We start from the raw sequence: 18,478 nt of genomic DNA, 5'->3' as shown, positions 1-18,478 counted from the left end.
GACGCGGAGCGACCCGGTCGAGCTTTTCCGACGTGATTTTTCACCCGCCAATCGCCAAATTGCGATTCGTCCGCGCCGGAAAGTGAGGATTACGCCGGTTGAGAGAAAAACGAATGCAAATGGCGCACAACGGCGCACCGGAGGTGAAGGGAAAAACTTCGTATCTCCGGAATTTCTCGATACGCTTTGCGATCTCGTTTCTTACGTTTCTTCTTGAAATTTGGATTTCATACGGGGAGTAATGTTAAGGCAAGCTAGAAATGAAATAAGAATAATCAATTATACCGATCTATGCTTATAACTATCGCAATCACGCGCGTTACGAAAGAATTATTTTATGATTTCTTATTTAATAATAATTTCACGTTGACAGCGAGCGTGAAAATTGGACCGGGAATAAAAATGATATCTGGAAACGTCGATGTCGAAGCATTCAATCGTTTGGACACTTTGTCGAGCGGCTTTTGAACTTTCGTGTTCTTTATACGCGTTCTTACTTCTTACCGTGTATTCTTCGACGAAATGAATTTTAATATCTGCATTAATTACAATAATCATGCAAAATATATACACGGCTGTAAGCGGAGTTTGAATACCACGGAGGTAGAAGTACGGTATTCCTCAATCCACCGCGCTTTTCCGCGCCGCGGAAATCTTCCCCGCGCGACTCGCACGGCTGACTCCGTTGTCCTATTACGTAGTTAGATTTAGGAAACTGTAGGAATGGTCGAAATGACCCGTCGCCGACAGGATAATGACCCGCGTACAACTGGGGATTAACGTGCGGCGTTTCCCGGATGGATATCTCACGAGAGCGACCACAAATTGTCGCTCGGAAACATCGCCATATATCTTCCTCCTCCAAGAATATTACACGGTAACGGGCGAAATGAAGTCACGGGGTATTTAACTTTTGTCCGTAGCGAAACCAAGTAAATCTCTCTTTTTTTCGGTACGTTTTACGTTAATTCGTTTCTGAGTAAGTAGACGAGTGATTAACGTCGGGACTATGAATTCGTGAATCCGGCGAGGAAAGGGAGAAAAATTCTGGAAGGAACGGAAAGCGCAAAAGTTGAATTGAAAAAAAAAATATAATTTATTGTCAATAGGCATTCTCTCAACGAAGTCGCGAATTTCACTTTTCCGTAGCGAAACGAAGTATCTTTCTTTTCTCCTAAATATGTTTTACGTTAATTTATTTCTAAATAAATAGATTTCGCTGACGTCGGGATTTTTGGCCTCGTAGATCTCGGAGAGAGAGAAATCCAGGAGACGAATGAGTAAAAAAAAAAATAGTTTATTATCAACGAGATTTAAGCGGTTATCGACAAATTTACATTCTTAAGGTACAAGCGATGAGAACTGCAATGGACGAGCGAGCGAACGAACGATTATGTCACCGCTTCTCCAGCGAGAGACACAAACTGCTGGACGACTTGCTGACGTTCGACACGTCCGTCGTCGGGCTCGCGTCTGAGACGCGAACGGGCGATTGGAAATCCAAGGAGACCCTCTTGGAGGACCGTATGACGATCGGAGATAATTCGGGCGGCTCGCCGTAGTATTGGAGCTTGTCCAGTCGCTTCTGTATCAAGGGAATATTTGTGGTGAGATTCCAACTGTTGTTGGCGGTCGACCTCGGCGCCGACAGCGGCGGCGTGTGCTCGACCGGTCTTTTCTTGGCGCCCGGGGCGGAATTGTATATTTTAATCGGGGTATTTTTGTCCAGCGCGCAGCGCGTCGGCGTTCTCGTGGCCACCGGCTTCCTCTGCAATTCCACGTTGAGCTCAGCGGTGCATCCTTCGGCGTACGCGATCGGATCCTTGAAAGAGGAGCAATTTAACGCGGAACAGTCGCGAGAACGACGACGAGAAGAAATAATTGCGGGAGGAGACGGGAGAGGGGAGAATCGAAAGAAAAAGAAGACACACAGCGTACCGCGATCGAGCTACGCAGAGTCTCGAAGGACTCGTACAGATGATTCCGCCGTGGATTGCGTGTGAAGGTGCTCTTGTCGGTGCAATATACCGCCGGAACGTTCCACGAGGTCACCCTACGCCACTCTAGATTATTGCACGCTACGATGCAGCCGACGGTGAGGATATCCGCGTATCCGTAACTGGCGATCCCTTGCCAAAACAGGATCGAGAGGTACAAGGAGGAGCGGCTCGAGTCGGCCTTCGGGTATGCCAAGTGCACGACTTCGAAGTCCTTCATACCCTACGGAGATGCGTCTTTGGGTTGTTATGTACATATCGAGCGCATCGACAATTTTGCAAGCACGAAATTAACGCACGAGTCATTTGAAAAAGAAATGAGGAATTTTCATATCCGATCACACCGACCGATTTTCATAGCCGACGTCGCTGCAGGATGATAATTATGAATAATATATACAATAAATATTGATATAATATAACAATGTAAAGAATCGGATTACTAAATTAATGCTTCGCCACTAATCATTCGCAGTCGTCCTGTGACAGCTCTTATTATTGCCTTTACCGGGCACATCGACAGCGAGACGCGAGTGATTTCTTAGCCGGTACGTGAGTTTTCTGCTCCGTACACCAACTACGAGTTAATTCGCACAGATTCCTTTCTATAAGCTTCGCTTAATGAAATCTAACGAATCAGCATGGTAAAGTGACAAGCCGATTTTAAAACAGCTTCGTGAGGTTTCCCAATATCAGCGTGGCAGTCAACACGTTAAGAGAAGGAAACTCGGAAGTATACTCGGTGACACACTTACGTAAGGAGCGGTACCGACGGCGCAGACGAGACCGACCGTGTCGAATTCCCCGTAAGGCGGCGAGAACTCGGGATTGCCCACCTCGTGAAACGAAGCGCACACCCGGGCCGGGTAGGACGGGTCGCGCATCGTGCCGGGATCGAAGAGCGCGCAGCGACGCGCGGTGAGTTGCAGCTCGCATCCCCTGTTGTTGAACGAACGGACATTGCGTTACACTTCGCTCCCGTGAAATCCGTCATGCGGAGCATTGCGCACGCGGGGGACCGTCCTAATTGACCCTCTCGCGAGAACGGTACCTTTTCCCAGCGGCGACGACGTTGCGCAGAGAGACGCACGCGCCTTCCTTGAGGGCGTCGATGACCTCTTCGCCGGGCGACCAGACGGAGAGGATGGCGTTCGCGTTCCCGTCGCACACGCGAACCTTGAGCAACGACGAGACCTGCCGCGGCGCCGGCAGGCTTTCCCGCAGCTTCGACTGCAGCTCTTGCTTGTAGCGCTCCTTCTTCACGCGCAGCGCCCGCAGCAGCTCGTCCTGTTGTTTCTTGCCGGCGAATTCCTGTTCGTGACGGCGGTGAAAAACGTTTAAGAAATCCCCCCCCTTCCCCCACGGGAAGAACGGAGAGAAACGTATTTAACAGTAAATAATATTAAGACTCGTAAGGAAACGTATGTCCGCAATTCTTGCGGAATAATCGAGTTTTCGGTGAAGATTAATATTAATGAATATTTAATAGCAGTACAAAAGAGCCGTGCTCCGGCTCTTAAAGGCCTATTGATGATTCTTTCTTTGTGACAATTAAGCGACATATCCAGCGACAATATCTTATTAGTGTCTGACAATATTATCAATCGATCGAATCGCGTATCATACCTGCGTATCGCTCTCGCGATCTTTGCCCGATCCGGCCGTCAACAGATCCGTCTCGCAGGAGAGATCCTCCTCCTGGAAATCCTTCTCGGCTTTGTCGTAGAACGCCTCCGCCTTCTGCCGACACCGCTGCTCGTACTCGATCTGCGCTTTCTCCTCGCCCTTGGCGTTTCTGACAACTGCCGGAGGAGGTATGAAATGAGCGCGGGACTTTACGTCGTTGAAACGCGAATATCGATTAATACGCTGACCGCCACGTGTGAGCACGTCCATCAGGTCCAAATTCTCGGTGTAACATAAAAGTGTCAACAATTTCCGGTCCGAATCGTCTTCGACTTTTCTTTTCGACCGATACCGCAGAAACTCATCCAGGCGATAATATCGTACAACTTGCCAATTGATATAGAAAAACATTCCTTTTGACTAATGCAATAAGAAATTCTCAAACTCGCACGTGACGGTCGGCGTGTTGAAAGCCAAGAATTGCGCGCCTTACCGGACTCTCCGGACGCGGTTTTCTCGTGATACAACATCGGATACATCCTGGCGACGACGATGGTCAATTTGCCGATGAAACCGCCAGTCGGACACACGTCGTGCAGTCTCACGGGTATCGGTCCCGAGCGCGGCGTGTATCCCAATTTCGAGTACCATCGCGCGCGTCTCGTCGAGTTCGTGTGCAACTTGAGACACACGTCGGCCGGTGCCTGCGCGTCAGACGAGAGGTCGACTTAACACTAGAATTCTTTAATATTTTCCTAACATAGCATACTTCTTTCAAATAATTTATCGCTTGAGACAACTATCGTAATGTTTGAATAAAAATACAAAAGAGATATGTCATTTAATGTAAAGATATTTATCGTTCGAAAAACCAATCAACCCTGTCCTGTTGAATGAGACATTCGTTTGTTCGCTCTATTGCCAAAAGGCAAATTTGTCTCAACGAAAGAAATTCTATTAAATCCAAAGAAATCTTTTTTTTCTGCGTACGAATAAATAATAATAATAATAACGTAAATATCGATTTACCTGAATTTCGTATTCTTCTTAAGGACAATCGATAAATTTATAAATGAAGTAATTTTTTTTTTTAAAGAGACTACAAACTAGTCATTTCGAGTATCTTGGCTCTAGTGTTGAGAGCCGGTCGCGCGTCGATCCGGACGTAGGTCGGGATCTCTTACCTCCAACGGGTAACAAGCCACGTTGCAGTTGAGCAATTCCGCGCCGCACACCAGCAACTTCGTGCCCTCTCGCATCTTGCCGGTCGACACGTTCTTCGCCATGCCGATGTCGATGCAGGCGGGTATACTGTACCAGCCATCGGTCAACTCGATTCTCCACTTGGGCACCCCTATGCGCGGACTCTTGCCCATCTCCATAGCGGGAGTAGCTACGGTGTTATTCTGCAAATCGGAACGTTTTGAACGCGCGATTTGTCCATCACTAGTTCAGCGAACTCTCTCGCGACTCGGCTGATATTGATTTTTACAGCCCGGCTGGCTTCGCTCTTTAAGTCTACTTATCTGGGCTGAACTAGATTGCACTTTTTACCTTCAAAGTGAAGCAAGTACGTAACTGAGTATTGAAAGAAAAAGGAACAAAGCTTCAGTGCAGCATCGGTGCGGTGAAAAAAACGAGCTTTTTGAAATTCTCGCGTGTGAGGGTCAGCTGATCTTGATGATCAGCTGACTTTTACAATCAGCTGATCGCTCCCGACGATCGCCATCTTGACGATCAGCTGATCTCTCTCGACGATCGCCATCTCGACGGCCAGCTGATCTCCCTCGGTGATTTTTTATCTTTACACGCGAGTTATTTAATCCTTCGGTATGGTGGATAATTTAACACGTTTACTGCCAAATACGAGACATCTCGTAGGTTCTTTACTCGCCCAGGACGTCAACTACGAGTTATCTCGTCGTTTCATTACTTGATTAAATCAAATTGGCTTCTTAGACCAGAATCGTGAAAAGTTCCGTGGCAGTCAACGTGTTAAATAGTCAATCGCGCGACTACCTGGGAATTGCTGGATCTAATATCCGTCTGACGCGCGAATAAACTTGATTTTTCTCGCGAAACCTGAAATTAACCTTCGATATTTTATTGCCGGGACTTCCGACACTCAATCTCAAATCGTGCATTACCTCCACGATCGACGACACGCATAGAATCATCCTCTTGGACGCGACGTCATCCTTCTCCAGGATACGTCGTATGGCCGGTCGCTGGGATCGATCTATTTCTCGGTCGTAACGATACTTCAATTGCGCCATCACGTGCGAGGGTGTTAACGCTCTGAAAACCCGAGAACGAGATGCACTGAATAATAATTATCCTCGAATTATCAATCGTAGTCATTACTATTATTAATACACAGGGTAAAGCAATAACCATTATCCCCTTGAATACCTTCAGAATACGAGATCGTGAGGAAAATTGATCTAACAGAAATTTTTCTTCATATAAGATTACTCCCGCTTATACAGGGTGTCTCAGATCAACATGGACAAATGGGGGACTTTTTTGTTCACCTCAATCCATCCTTAGCCCTCGCTAAATTTGTCCATGTTGATCTCGGATATCCTATGTACAAGAATATGGGTCTTGAGTTAATATTAATTTGATTCCACGTAAGATCGAATAACCAGCCGGGTCCCAGCGATCAACCAGATCGAGATCGGTATCTCGAACAGGTCGAGCGGGCGAAGAGAAAAGAAGTAGACCCGCGCACCTGGGTAACTCGGCCGAGCCGAACTTCATTCTATCCATCGACGCCAGTTTCCACACGATCCACCGGTAATGATTCTCGATCCACCGCGCGGGGACAAGGTTCGGCTCGACGCCCGGGCTCGCGAGGAAGGCACGCAGGAACTCCCAGACTCCCACGTAGCCGTTCTCGTCCATGACGAGGCGCGCGCCGTCCTCCAGCTCGATCCCGCGGACGTTACTGCGCGCCACGTCGTTGCCGTAGAAGTCCGAGCAGCGGAACTTGTAGGACGCGGCGGTAGAGGCGGTGATCGGCAAGATGTTCGGCGGTATCCGCTGGTCGATGAGTTCCTGGTAGCTGCGCGGCGAAGGCGGCGCGCCGAGATCTCTCAGCGACACTCGAGCCCCGGAGTTGGCCTGCTTGTGGCGGTAGAGGTACCCCGTCGACTGCTTCGACTTGCGCCGCCTCTTCCCGGTGATGGTCTCCTCCTGCTCCAACGCGGCCGCCAGACGATCCTGCAGGATCTGCGCCGATTCGTCGATGAAGTCCATCATCATCTGCGTGTCGCCGTACTCCGTAGACTCGCTCTCCGTCTTCTGCCGTTCCGTCACCCTCTGCGACTCCGCGAGCGACGACTCCTCCTCGTCGGTCTTCTCACGACGAGGTGCCGCGTTACCCGGAGCGGTTTGGCTCGTGCCGTGCTTCCTTCTGTGACGCTCCAGACTCCAGCGCTTCCTCGAGACAGGCTGTCTCCCTATCACGGGGCTGCACATCGCGTCCGACTCGGGTAACTCCGAGGTGTTCCGCTGCGGCGAGCGCAGAGAGAAGTCCGCGGTGGAAACCTCCGGAATCTGGCTTCTCTCATCCGGGCGTGCCGCGTGGTTCGCTTCAACGATCTCGTTTGGAAATTCCGCGACGCGCGACGCCTCGGTTCTTCCATCCTCCGGATCGTCGTCCGCCGACATTCCGCACGCGACGCGGAGGTCTTTCGACGGGGTCTCCGTCTGGTCGGCCGTGTCGGCGAATAATTTCCTGCCTTCGAATTCGTTGTTGAGACGCATCTTCTTCCAGCCGGACGCGAAGCCCCTGCCGAGAGGTGTGCTGTCGTCCGAGCTCAACTTGCGTTTCTCGGGGAGATTCGATTCCACGGGAGAGTCCAATTGGTCCGCGAACAATGCCTGCGCCTTGGAGAACGCCTGCTCTGAGATGCCGATGGCCGCACCACGAGCGGTTCGAAATCCAACGTCCGGAACGATCACGCCTTGTCCTTTGACCGCTTCGTTATTAATACTAGCTCTCTCCGCGACGTTGGATCCTAATGGCCCGTCTAATTCTTTCGCGAACAGCAATTTTGCTCCGGACAACGCCTGCTTTGAGACATTGACAGGTGTACCACGAGCAGTTTGGAATCCGACCTTCGAAGTTGTTGCTTCTTGCACTCGGACTTCTTTGTCGCGAGTATTAACTTCCTCTGCAACGTTGGGTTCGAATTCCTTCGCAAACAATAGTTTCGCCTTAGATAATGCTTGCTCTGAAATATTGATAGGTGCGCCACGAGCAGTTTGGAATCCAATGTTCGAAGTTGCCGCTTCTTGAACTTTGATTTCTCTGTTATGAACATTAGCTTCTTCCATGTCGTTAAGCTCTAATGGTACGTCTAATTCTTTCGCAAACCGCAGTTTTGCTTTAGATAATGCCTGCTTTGAAATATTGACGGGCGCGCCACGAGCAGTTTGGAATCCAAAGTTCGAGGTTGCTTCTTGAACTTGGATTTCTCTATTGGGAACATTAGCTTCCTCCGCAACGTTGAGTTCTAATGGTTCATCTAATTCTTTCGCTTTTTGTTCTGTGACCGCTTCAACTTCCTCAGTGATGTTAATTTCTAACGGTTCGTCTAATTCTTTCGCGAACAATGATTTTGCTCTGGATAACGCCTGTTTTGAAATATTGATAGGTGCACCGCGAGCGGTTTGGAATCCAACGTTTGGATTATTTATTTCTTGCAGTTTATTTTCTTTGTCATGAACGGTTTCCCCCGCAACTTTAGATTCTAAGGGTTCATCTAATTCTTTCATGAACGATAATTTCACTCTGGGTAATGCTCGTCCGGAGACATTGCTACGGTGACCACTAGCAGTTGAAGATGAAAAGGGAAGCATGTGGTCTTTTCTGACAGAACCTTCGTTTACAAGTAACCGTTTATAATCTTGAACGTGCACTTCGTCATAATTTTTCGAATGCTTTCGAGCAGCTTGTAGCTCTGGTGATATTCCTGAGAAGAGTGATAGATGCTTGCTGTTCCGTTCTGTGGAGCTTTTCTTGCCGGGTAACTCATGATTCTCTAGTCGCATTTCATCTGCTAATAGTGTCTTCGCTTTAAGCAATGCTTCCTTTGAAACATTAATGGCAGTGCCACGTGCAGTAACAAAACCTACACTGTCATTCTCCTCAACCCTGTTTGAATTTAAATTCAAGGTTTGCGAGCCTTTTCTATGAATATTCGCAATGCCTTGTTTGTCGTTACCTTGTATGGTAGTATCGACTGTTGTTTGTTCATCGAGATTGCTAGAGACTAATTTGTCTACAATACTAAAACAGGTATCGTTAAAAAACTCTTTATCCAAATCTAAAACATCAGGCACAGAATCTCTCAACTGGCTGATATTCTTGTTATCACACATTTCTTGTACTCTATCAAGACTCTGAGACTTATTATCTTCATGAGCACTTTCGTTATGAGGAATAGATGTAGGAACATTTGTAGCATTACCTTGTACTACAAGAATAGTATCGCTCTCAGCAATTGATGCTGCTTCTTGCTTACTTACAGTAGTATATTCATTACTGGTCTCAGCTAACATGTCTGTAGATATGGAAGACTGAAATATACAGCGTCGCTTGAGACGCTTTCTTACCACTCTAGGGACTATAACAGGAGAATCTGAAGTAATTTTATTATCTATACTTATAGCAGACGAGGTATCAGGTGTGTGTGGCTCAAGCTTAGATGTTTCCCCTGTCTGAAATATTAATAACTCAATGTTATGATGTGACAATGGAGTACATATACTATAAATGGGAATACAACACATTTGTAAAAGGTTGCATTACATTTTTGGGTACACTTGTTGATGGTTTTGTATGTAACTGAGCTGTCTTGTCAGCTTGTGGTGTTTCCAAATCGCTAGTCCATTGTTCATTTATTTTATTAAGGAAAGGCACTAGACTCAATGGTGTAGATGGAATTACTGCCTCACTTGGTGTCCTATTATTAACAATATAGAAAGAATCAGCGATTCAGAGAAGTCAAAATAAATTCTTTGTTTAATACATACAATAGATATTGATGAGCACACTATAATTTAATTATATTTTATTTATAACAAATTTATCTGTTTCTACATATGTCATGAATGTGCATAACAGAATTAACAAAATTGACAGAGTTTAAGGAGATAAAGTCGTGTCTTACACTGAGTTTGAATTGTCAGTCAATAATAAGGGTGTTTTAGATCGTAAAATCGAGACATCCAAAGAGACATCAGATTTATAATTGATCTCTTCGCCCTGTTCATCATCTGGAAATTCAGGCGTATGAGAGAAATGGCACCGTTACCACGCGTAAACAGATCGAGTATAATTATTACCTGAGAACAATTCATCGGACTCGTCCTCGTTTGTCATAAATGAATCCGTGACCGTGCCATCGGATCTTCCAGATTTCTCTGTATTACTCATACTTGCGCTTCGTTCGTCAATTCACCTCGATTTGACATTTGTAACCTAAGTTACCTTCTTGTCACACGAAGTCGCAATTCTCAGCACCACCGACGATATCACTTCAAAAGTAAAAGCTACGACGAAAGGAATTTCGTCGAATCTATGCTTAATATAGGTTTGGACCGAACCTAAATATCTTAAATTCACGTACGTCGGTTCACGCGTACTTTTACCGTGCGATAAGCGCGATTCGCACGTCGTCCACTTGAAAGTCACGATTTTATTCATTGATACTTTGTTTTGAATTTCCCTCACGGAACGCGGGTCTTATGTTAGATGAAGAGCAAAACATGATGCACGGACACGACTTGACGTCTAGTATGTTCTTTCTGCTAACTTGTTAGAAAATTGTTAGGGAGAATTCTAGAAATTCCCTATTCAACAGCCAATCGGCACGTCCGGCAAACTTATCGTAGGATGCATCCTCAATGAGTAAACATCGATTGGTCTGTTCTTTATAGCTGCTCTGTTGAACTAATGCTTTAAGTTAGAGTGAAGCAAGTATATTTTGCAACTATATAGAACAGACCAGATGTTTCAAACATCGATGATTTGGCCCACTTCTAGTTAAAACTCGGTGGAAGAAAGAGGGAGAGAGAACTAGCGCAAGTTAATGCAGCTAGTTCAGGGAAAAAGAACCGACCTGAGATCTCCAAGATAAAATCTGAATTTATTCTTGATCTCTGTGGACCTAGTAAGTGATATTGAATGCCTTTGGGCAACCTGTAAATTATTCTTGAGTAAACGAGTGATTCCTGTGGAGCCTTAACCTGCATTAATATCCAAATAATGTACTAAAGGACGTAAAAATCAAAAGTTGAAAACTGTTGTCTATGAAAATAGTAAGTAAGATATTTAAAGTGTTTTCTGACAATAAACTTCTGTTATTATTCCCCAAACTTTAATTACTCAATCAGAGATGCCATTATAAAATGTTGCATTGTGTAAATTTATCATGTATTTTGAGATCTGTATTATATATTGTAACAGTATTACAATTTTACACCAGGTATAACAATGGAACAACTGCAGACTGCATTGACAGCTATCAAAGTCCTTCGTTCTAGTGTCGGGCAAGTGTTTGAGTCCCTTGGAAATGGCCTACGCGCAGAACATGGGGAGGACAACAAAGAATCCAAGTATCTGCTTGAGTTGCAGGAATTGTTGACCACGGTAAATCTTAATCTCAGGTAATTTGGCAATGGTTACAGTTGAAATATTTAATCTTAATGAGAGACGAGATTTATTGTTATGTGACATACTGATCTCTCTGCGGAACCAATTAGTACCTGAGTGCTTCGCAGGGATGTAGAACAAGCAGTGAGCAGTTTAAACCCACCACCAGGTCCATTTAATTTAGCCAGCACGACTTACCTTAGCCAAGAGACCACGCAAGAGAGACAGGCGCTTTATAGCACGCTTGTTAACAGCTACAAGTGGACGGACAAGATCCACGAGTACAGCAATATCGCGCAGGCGTTACTCAGTCAAAATTCCCTGAAGAGATCTTACACAACGTCGAGCAGAGCTAAGAGGGGAAGAATTCCAACCAGCAATCACAATGTACCTCAGCAGTAAGCTACCTTAGACTCGCTGTGAAGCGTTCTCTTGCCTCGAATGGATGTTAACGTAAATTCTTGTACACAGGCAAGTCGATAACATGATATCAACGTTCGACCGGCTGTTCAGCGACATGACGGTGTCTGTGTCGCGTCCGTTCGCGTCGAACGCGGTATTGCACGTCACTCTGGGGCACGTTCTCCAGGCGGTGATTGCGTTCAAGGGTCTGATGATAGAGTGGGTCGTAGTCAAGGGTTATGGCGAGACGATGGATCTGTGGACGGAGTCCAGATACAAGGTTTTCCGCAAAGTAACTGAGAACGCGAACGCCGCAATGCTGCACTTTTACTCACCCACGTTGCCCGAGCTGGCGGTGCGGTCGTTCATGGTAACCAATGATTCGTTAACCGGTCGATTTAAGCCACCCGTTATATAAAGATTCGACATACGCGATCGTATGCGATCGTTATGTTTATCCCATGTCGTCACATCTCCGTTTTACTTCCAGACGTGGTTTCACAGTCTGAACAATTTGTTCAGCGAGCCTTGCAAACGCTGCGGCCTGCACTTGCACAGCGCACTGCCACCGACCTGGAGAGACTTCCGAACCCTGGAGCCTTATCACCAGGAGTGCAAGCCGTAAGACGCACAGCGTCTCTTGCGTTTTAATCGACTAGACTTCCATTCCAGCGATCATTCGTCCGACATTCATCATTGTATATATCAGGAAACGATAAGAGGTCATTAATAAAGTATATATTTCATTCATATCACGTGGCGTGATCATCTCCGAACAACTTCCCGTCGCTGTTTCCACGGCCTCTCGTCGCTTCGGGGATGGCGAGAAGGTGAAGTAAAACATTTTCACAGAGAATGTAAGGGCTTTTATAAAAAGAACTCGATTACAATAACACTTAACAAATGCAACGCAGAACATTACGTTCTATGGAGACGAAAATCGCGAAAGTACAGACAACACATCGATCCGAAAGAACGCCGAGGTCGCTGCCGATCGCGCTTAACAATGGAAAGCCGGATTTCTTGAAACCTTTACGACCGAATCCCACCGGGTCCGACGGACGGACGGACAGTGACACTCGTTTCGGGGAGAGATCGCAATGAAAACAGTCACGGCTAAAAAAGTAAACACACACACCCCCCTTTCTCACGCTGCGGTAGAAGCGGTGGCGGCGAAAGGAAAGTATCCGGAGAATCGAACTTGATTATATTAGTTTAGCGGAGAGAGAGAAAGAACTTATATATGATATTAGCGCTAATTTTCCTCGGTTTTGTATTTCTCTTCCACGTTTTTTTACGTTTTCTTTCCCCTTAATATCGTAATATACAAATGAGCGGGCGCGTAAACGTGTTTTTTTTTTCTTCCTTTCTCCTCTGGAATTAGCTCTGCGATCAATGACGTGTTCTCATTTTATATGTTTTTTTTTTTTTTCTTTTGGTTGTCACCTATACCCTACGTATGTATACCACTCTTAAGTGTGTGTGTGTCGTTTACATGCTATTTAGTTTTACATAATGCTAATTATAGTATCATATGTAAATATAATTACGTTATTAATTACTTTTCACATAGCTGTACACATTCACATCTTGGAATATTGGCGCTCACCTAAGGGGCGCAAGTCGTTTGAGTGGCAGTGAACTTATTTTACATATCGTTATTGTTAGATCACTTAACTTTGTTGGACTGCTCGAAATTTCGCATGGATTTCCTTCTTTCTTTTTCTTTTGTTTACCTTTTTCTCTCCCCTCCGTTTTTTTCTTTTTCCTCCCCTTCTCCATTCTCCTTTCCGTCCGTAAGGCTCTATGAACTTCGTAATTAAAATCGATGAGTTCCTTTTTTTTTCTTTTCTTTTCATCCCTTTAAATATTGTATCATTGACTCAAGAAACCATTGATTGATGAGATTCATTGCTTATCCTCTTATCAAAGTGTGGTGGAGCGCGGAACACATTAGGTCCTCCGCGTTTCTTTTTTTTTTTTCTTTTAAAGGGTAGCCATTTCACATATTATATGTAAATATGTATATGTATATACGTTATTACAATTTTAGAAACGAATTATTCGTTATAGTATCATATACGCGCACACGCGCATTCGTGTATGTCTGTTGTGTGTGTAGATGTGGATGTATGCGTGTGTATATAACGTGAGTGTGTGTATGCGTGTCTCGATTACAGATAAGTGAATCCTTTTCGCGCGCGAGGATCAGGGGAAAGGCCTTTCGCGCTCGGAGACGCTCCTCGTTCTCGAAGACTTGAAAGGAAGGCGGGAGAGTCGCAGAGACACGGAAAGACCTCTCGTTCCCTCGCTCACACGTAAAGAGAGAGGGAGAGAGAGAGAGAGAGAGAGAGAAAGAGATTGCGGTAAGAATTGATCGATCACACGGCATACCGCACGAGGGTAGATATCGCCGCGAGATAGTGCGGCGTGATGATAATAGATAGATACCGTTTCGCGCGCGCGCCAATGATGATCTATCTTTTTCTTCGTTTTTTTTTTGTGAACACATATCGTAGCATGCCTTTTCTCGGTTGGTGAGGGGTTGGTGGATGAAGGTCGAAAGAGGCTTTCACAGCACGATGAGTCGAACAGTTTTACAGACTATTAGCTCTCGATACCGCGCGTCTTTGCTTAATAATTCGATACACCCAACCGATCGGGAGAGATAAAGAGAGAGAGAGAGAGAGAAGAGAGAAAAGAGAGAGAAAGAGAGGAGGGGGCGAAAATAGAGTGGTGGAAGAGACAGGGAGTGAGAAAGAGAAAGAGAGAGAGAGAGAGACAGTGCGACGTTTCGCATCGGGTTCGAGGATTTTTCGGGAGAAACCCCGGACTCGTTACAGTATTCTGCGCACTTAGTTTGAGTGAAAATATAATATGTATTAATCGTACATATGTATATATACGCGGCTCCTCGCGGTCCCTCAAATTCAGATATAACGGCAATCGTACGGTCCGCAATTATTATACAGCCGTTGCACCGAAGGGTGTACGTATGTATGTGTGAATGTGTTTGTTTGTTTGTTTGTTTATATATGTGACTGAGGGAGGGAAGGAGGGAGGAAGAGAGGGAGGNAGAGAGAGAGAGAGAGACTGACAGACAGAAAGGAAGAAAGAGAGAGATAGTTTATTCGCCCGTCCCGCGCGGTAAGAAGTCTCTCTAATTATATTAATTAGCTCGCTTACGCCGCGCGCGTAATATATAAGCTAATTAATATACATATATATATATATATATATATATATATATATATATATATATACTGTTTCACTCTCTCAGCTACAGCTATACAGGGTGTCCCACGGACAGCCTGTATATATAATTCTATATGTATATACGCCTAGCCTAGTTCCTTTTTATCGATAATTAGCAGTATTCTGGATTTCTTCTGATAATATCCGTAATGCAAGGAGATCTACTTTAGCATATCTTCAGTTCTCAATTAGCTTTATTGCCTTTCTCACTGAATCTGTATGTTTTGGACAACTTATAATTAAGAACTTCCTCATCAGTCGCTCACTCGAATGATATCGTACGATGTTCCGCGCGCGATTACCCCGCTTAATTAATTAGTCCTGGCTCCTTTCTCGCGTGTTCCCGGTCGTCTCTCCTCTATCCTAAATTTTATATTGCGTTTACGTCGCGCGACGCAGCTCGAAATCCTACCAGAGCCGTTCGTCGTCCGTGAATCGAGCGTTTCAATTACTCGCGAAGTAAAGCCGGCCACGAAAGAGGAGTCGGAATTCATCGAGACTCCGATCCTCGAGGCCGGGGATCAGCGAGAGCGTCTTCGACATACTCTCTGTTACTTCTCGTTCTCGATGCGCATCGTCGCCGAATCTCTTTACAGACGATCTAACGTAAACAACTTAAAATAAAAAAAGCAACAAAGTGTTCAACGTGAAATAAAAATAATGAGATTCCCAAGATAATTTATTTGTAAAAGGGAGTCTCAATATACACGTTTAACACGATTAAAGGATGAAATTATGCAACACCTCATCGGGAGAATTTAATAGAAAATTATTAATTATTCATTATCAAGAAAATTATCGATTGTGAAATCTTTGAGCCGATATATATTCGCGATCCTAAGTTTCGCGAATTCTTCGGTCGGCTCCTTTCGATTCACCGAGTGCTCTACACCAGCCGGTCTAATCGCGATCCACGGACCCACACGAAGAGTCCTTGCTATTACATGTCGCGTTGTGCTCGTGCTTACCTCGTCGCAAGTTCGGAAGATTGACGGAAGGTGAGATTCGCATTCATTTTCGCGCGATCCGCCTGCCGGGCCGGCCGAATTCGCGCGGAAGTTTGAATTGGTGGAAGCTTAACCGGTAATGGCAGGCGCGAATGCAACATAAAACGACGTAAAACGGTAGAGAAGTGGCAAATTTCCAGGCTCGTATTCGGTCGTTGTCGCGAATGACCCAGCAAACACGATGATGCATTAACGACGTCGTTGGCGCCATTAACACCGAAATTAAAGCGTCATTTGTCATCATCATCAATACGTCGTCGTTTTTGCTGGGGAGGAAGTGACGGAGCGCCCCTTGAAGGAGCCGCTCTCTCTCTCGATCGACGCGAATCTCCCGACCGAGGAAGGGTTGAAGAATTTTCCGATCTGTGAAACGCTTCTTCGAGTCGAGTTCGGAGGGTACGGTACCCCCTTGTTCCTCCGGTTTCACCCCCCCGTCCGTCGATTACGCTACTCTTCAGCGGGGAACGGAGTACGCTATTGCTACTTGTATAGGGGATTATTATACCATCTCTGATGATCAACGGGATCATCTCGATCACATCTCGCGATAGAAGTATACAAGTATATACACACGTATGTACAGAGAAAAGAGAGCACGCGGGGTCGTCCCCCTCGGAGCCCCGAAGCGTGCCGAGTCGCCGAGTTTGAGAGGATCGATTGCGGGAGGAAGAAAGATCAATGACGGAGTAAGAAAAGGCATGCCTCTGCGTGTACGACCGGGTGGCTGTCGATCTCGCGATTCGCAACGAGCGAACGCTACTTTCCTCGATCGTGCTGTTCTGATCATCGCCAATCGACGGTACACACCTGGTCGACTCGGGCCGCGAGCTGAATGGGAAAATCGGGAGCCTTCTTCATGAACATCGGAGATTTGCGACCTCGTCGATCACTCCGAGATTCACGAGGACGAAGAAGAAGAATTCTTTCTCCGTGAAGAATTATATATTTTTGAGTTTAGATATTTTTATTTATACGTTTTGCAATGATCCTCTCTCTCTCTCTCTCTTTCTCTCTCTCCCTCACGTCGCTCCTTTTTTCCTCTCTCTCTCTCTCTCTCTCTCTCTCTCTCTCTCTCTCTCCTCCCTACCTCTTTCTCTCTATCTCTATGTCTGTTTCTTTTTCGGTTCCTCTAGAAGAATGAATTCTAAAATATATCGTAAGAATATCCGAGGCATGAATAATCAAGGAATCGACGCATCCACTCGGCCGAAACGCAAAGTCTACCGTAGTGTACTCTGCGTTTTGTAAGATAAAATATAGTTGATCCTTTTTGGTTCGTGAGAATATAATGCGGTAGGCACCGTATATGAGTTCGACGCGATCGAACCGTCGCAGAAGTCGCGGCTAATTGAAAGATAAGCTAATACCGTGATTTTTCGTCTTTCGTTTCTTCTTTCCTCCCTTTTTTTTTTTTTGTTAATCGTCGTTAATTTAACGCAGTTGGTCGATGCCCAATCTAGAGATCCTCGATGCGAGAGTCGCGACGATCTCGAGTCGCGATGCCGATGTGTTTATTATGAACGCACTGTGTGTTACGCACCGCGACTTGTATAAAGGCAGATATTCCTTTCCGCACGTTTCCCGATTCCCTAAGATTTCAACGAAAGATTGCTCCAGCCTGCCCGCACAGTGAGCCTGGGAAGGTGGACCGACTGAGAGGCGTCGTCATTCACTAAAACACCCCTGACTTTCCAAGATCAGAGATCAGAAATCAAACTGAAAATATCGTCATTCCTTTTGCGGATTTTACGCTTCTTCGTGCACAAATTCTTGACATACCAGAATCAAATGGCGTATCTTTCTTTTAGTTTCTTCTGTGGGATGCGCAATAGAAAAGAAACATGATTGCAACGAAGATGCAACCGAAAGAAAGTACTTCGATATGTTCATGATCATCAATCACGTATTCCAATTTCAGATTTCCATCGACTGCCCCTAATCCGCCAAGCCTCCCCAGGCCAGCCGGACAACCTTGAGCGACTAGTTGTCCCTGTCTCGTTTTTCACCTGCTCGCTCTCAACAAACGGATATCCCCGTTCCTTCGGAAGCGAGACTACTCTCGGCCGCGAGACGAACGAATCCGGCGCATCCGTTCCAGCGAGAGTCGCGAGAATGGCCGACGTAAACTCGCTCCCGACCTCGCGATTCCTGGCTCCGCACGGCGGGAATGACGAAAAGAAAAGATATATCACAGTGTCTCGAGGGCAGCTCGTAGATCTTTTTTTGGAATTTTTGTCGCGGTCGCGGTAATTGGCAGTCGCGCACAACAGCGGTACACATCCATCCCCGTCGTCTTCGTCGTGTCAACGTCATCGTCGTCGTCGTCGTCGTCGCCGTCGTTGTGTCGTTGTCGCCGGAGTAAACGTGACGCACGGCGCCCGATTATTACACAACACGGGTGCGCGATGAATCGTACAGAGGACAGTGATACAAAAACGACACGTAGTTCCGATGAGTCCTAGAAAATCAATGATATAAAAGTGAATGTATATATATATATATATATATATATATATATATATATA

At 45.8% G+C, this 18,478-nt stretch overlaps 2 protein-coding genes across 4 annotated transcripts; one reads left to right on the top strand and one right to left on the bottom strand.

Moving 5' to 3' along the window:
• Positions 1 to 1,135: 1,135 nt before the first annotated feature.
• Positions 1,136 to 10,402, bottom strand: LOC106749340 (breast cancer type 2 susceptibility protein homolog). 2 transcript variants are annotated; one of them, XM_014628709.1, is made up of 12 exons: positions 9,981 to 10,402; positions 9,806 to 9,911; positions 9,445 to 9,598; positions 6,358 to 9,353; positions 5,771 to 5,921; positions 4,808 to 5,029; positions 4,117 to 4,327; positions 3,624 to 3,799; positions 3,049 to 3,293; positions 2,753 to 2,936; positions 1,939 to 2,220; positions 1,136 to 1,822 (listed from the first exon to the last, which is right to left on the bottom strand). In XM_014628709.1, exons 1-12 carry the CDS (start codon positions 10,069 to 10,071, stop codon positions 1,397 to 1,399), a joined length of 5,244 nt encoding a protein of 1,747 aa, XP_014484195.1. In that variant the 5' UTR covers positions 10,072 to 10,402; the 3' UTR covers positions 1,136 to 1,396. The 2 variants fall into 2 exon arrangements, with proteins under 2 accessions (XP_014484195.1, XP_014484194.1); XM_014628708.1 differs by having other exon boundaries at positions 1,137 to 1,822; positions 3,049 to 3,308.
• Positions 10,403 to 10,692: 290 nt separating this feature from the next.
• Positions 10,693 to 12,441, top strand: LOC106749339 (mediator of RNA polymerase II transcription subunit 27). Of its 2 annotated transcripts, none has more exons than XM_014628707.1 (5): positions 10,693 to 10,807; positions 11,123 to 11,303; positions 11,418 to 11,687; positions 11,761 to 12,061; positions 12,182 to 12,441. In XM_014628707.1, the coding sequence occupies exons 2-5, from the start codon at positions 11,131 to 11,133 to the stop codon at positions 12,314 to 12,316; spliced, it is 879 nt and encodes a 292-aa protein (XP_014484193.1). In that variant the 5' UTR covers positions 10,693 to 10,807; positions 11,123 to 11,130; the 3' UTR covers positions 12,317 to 12,441. The 2 variants fall into 2 exon arrangements, with proteins under 2 accessions (XP_014484193.1, XP_014484192.1); XM_014628706.1 differs by having other exon boundaries at positions 10,693 to 10,955.
• Positions 12,442 to 18,478: the final 6,037 nt, after the last annotated feature.

This window comes from Dinoponera quadriceps, unplaced genomic scaffold, assembly GCF_001313825.1.
Source record: "Dinoponera quadriceps isolate SergipeBrazil2010 unplaced genomic scaffold, ASM131382v1 scaffold3579, whole genome shotgun sequence".
Taxonomy (NCBI): Eukaryota; Metazoa; Arthropoda; class Insecta; order Hymenoptera; family Formicidae; genus Dinoponera; species Dinoponera quadriceps.
Note: the sequence above shows the minus strand (reverse complement) of the source record. Positions and strands in the feature narration are given on the sequence as shown.

Excerpts from the sequence above, each read along its gene's own strand:
- LOC106749339 (XM_014628707.1), top strand. The coding sequence starts at position 11,131 with ATGGAACAACTGCAGACTGCATTGACAGCTATCAAAGTCCTTCGTTCT. Across the intron at positions 11,304-11,417 it reads ACGGTAAATCTTAATCTCAG|GGATGTAGAACAAGCAGTGA; the intron begins GTAATTTGGCAA and ends AGTGCTTCGCAG. Across the intron at positions 12,062-12,181 it reads TGGCGGTGCGGTCGTTCATG|ACGTGGTTTCACAGTCTGAA; the intron begins GTAACCAATGAT and ends TTTTACTTCCAG.
- LOC106749340 (XM_014628708.1), bottom strand. The coding sequence starts at position 10,071 with ATGAGTAATACAGAGAAATCTGGAAGATCCGATGGCACGGTCACGGAT. Across the intron at positions 4,328-4,807 it reads TGGCTTGTTACCCGTTGGAG|GCACCGGCCGACGTGTGTCT; the intron begins GTAAGAGATCCC and ends TCTGACGCGCAG. Across the intron at positions 3,800-4,116 it reads AACCGCGTCCGGAGAGTCCG|TTGTCAGAAACGCCAAGGGC; the intron begins GTAAGGCGCGCA and ends CTCCTCCGGCAG.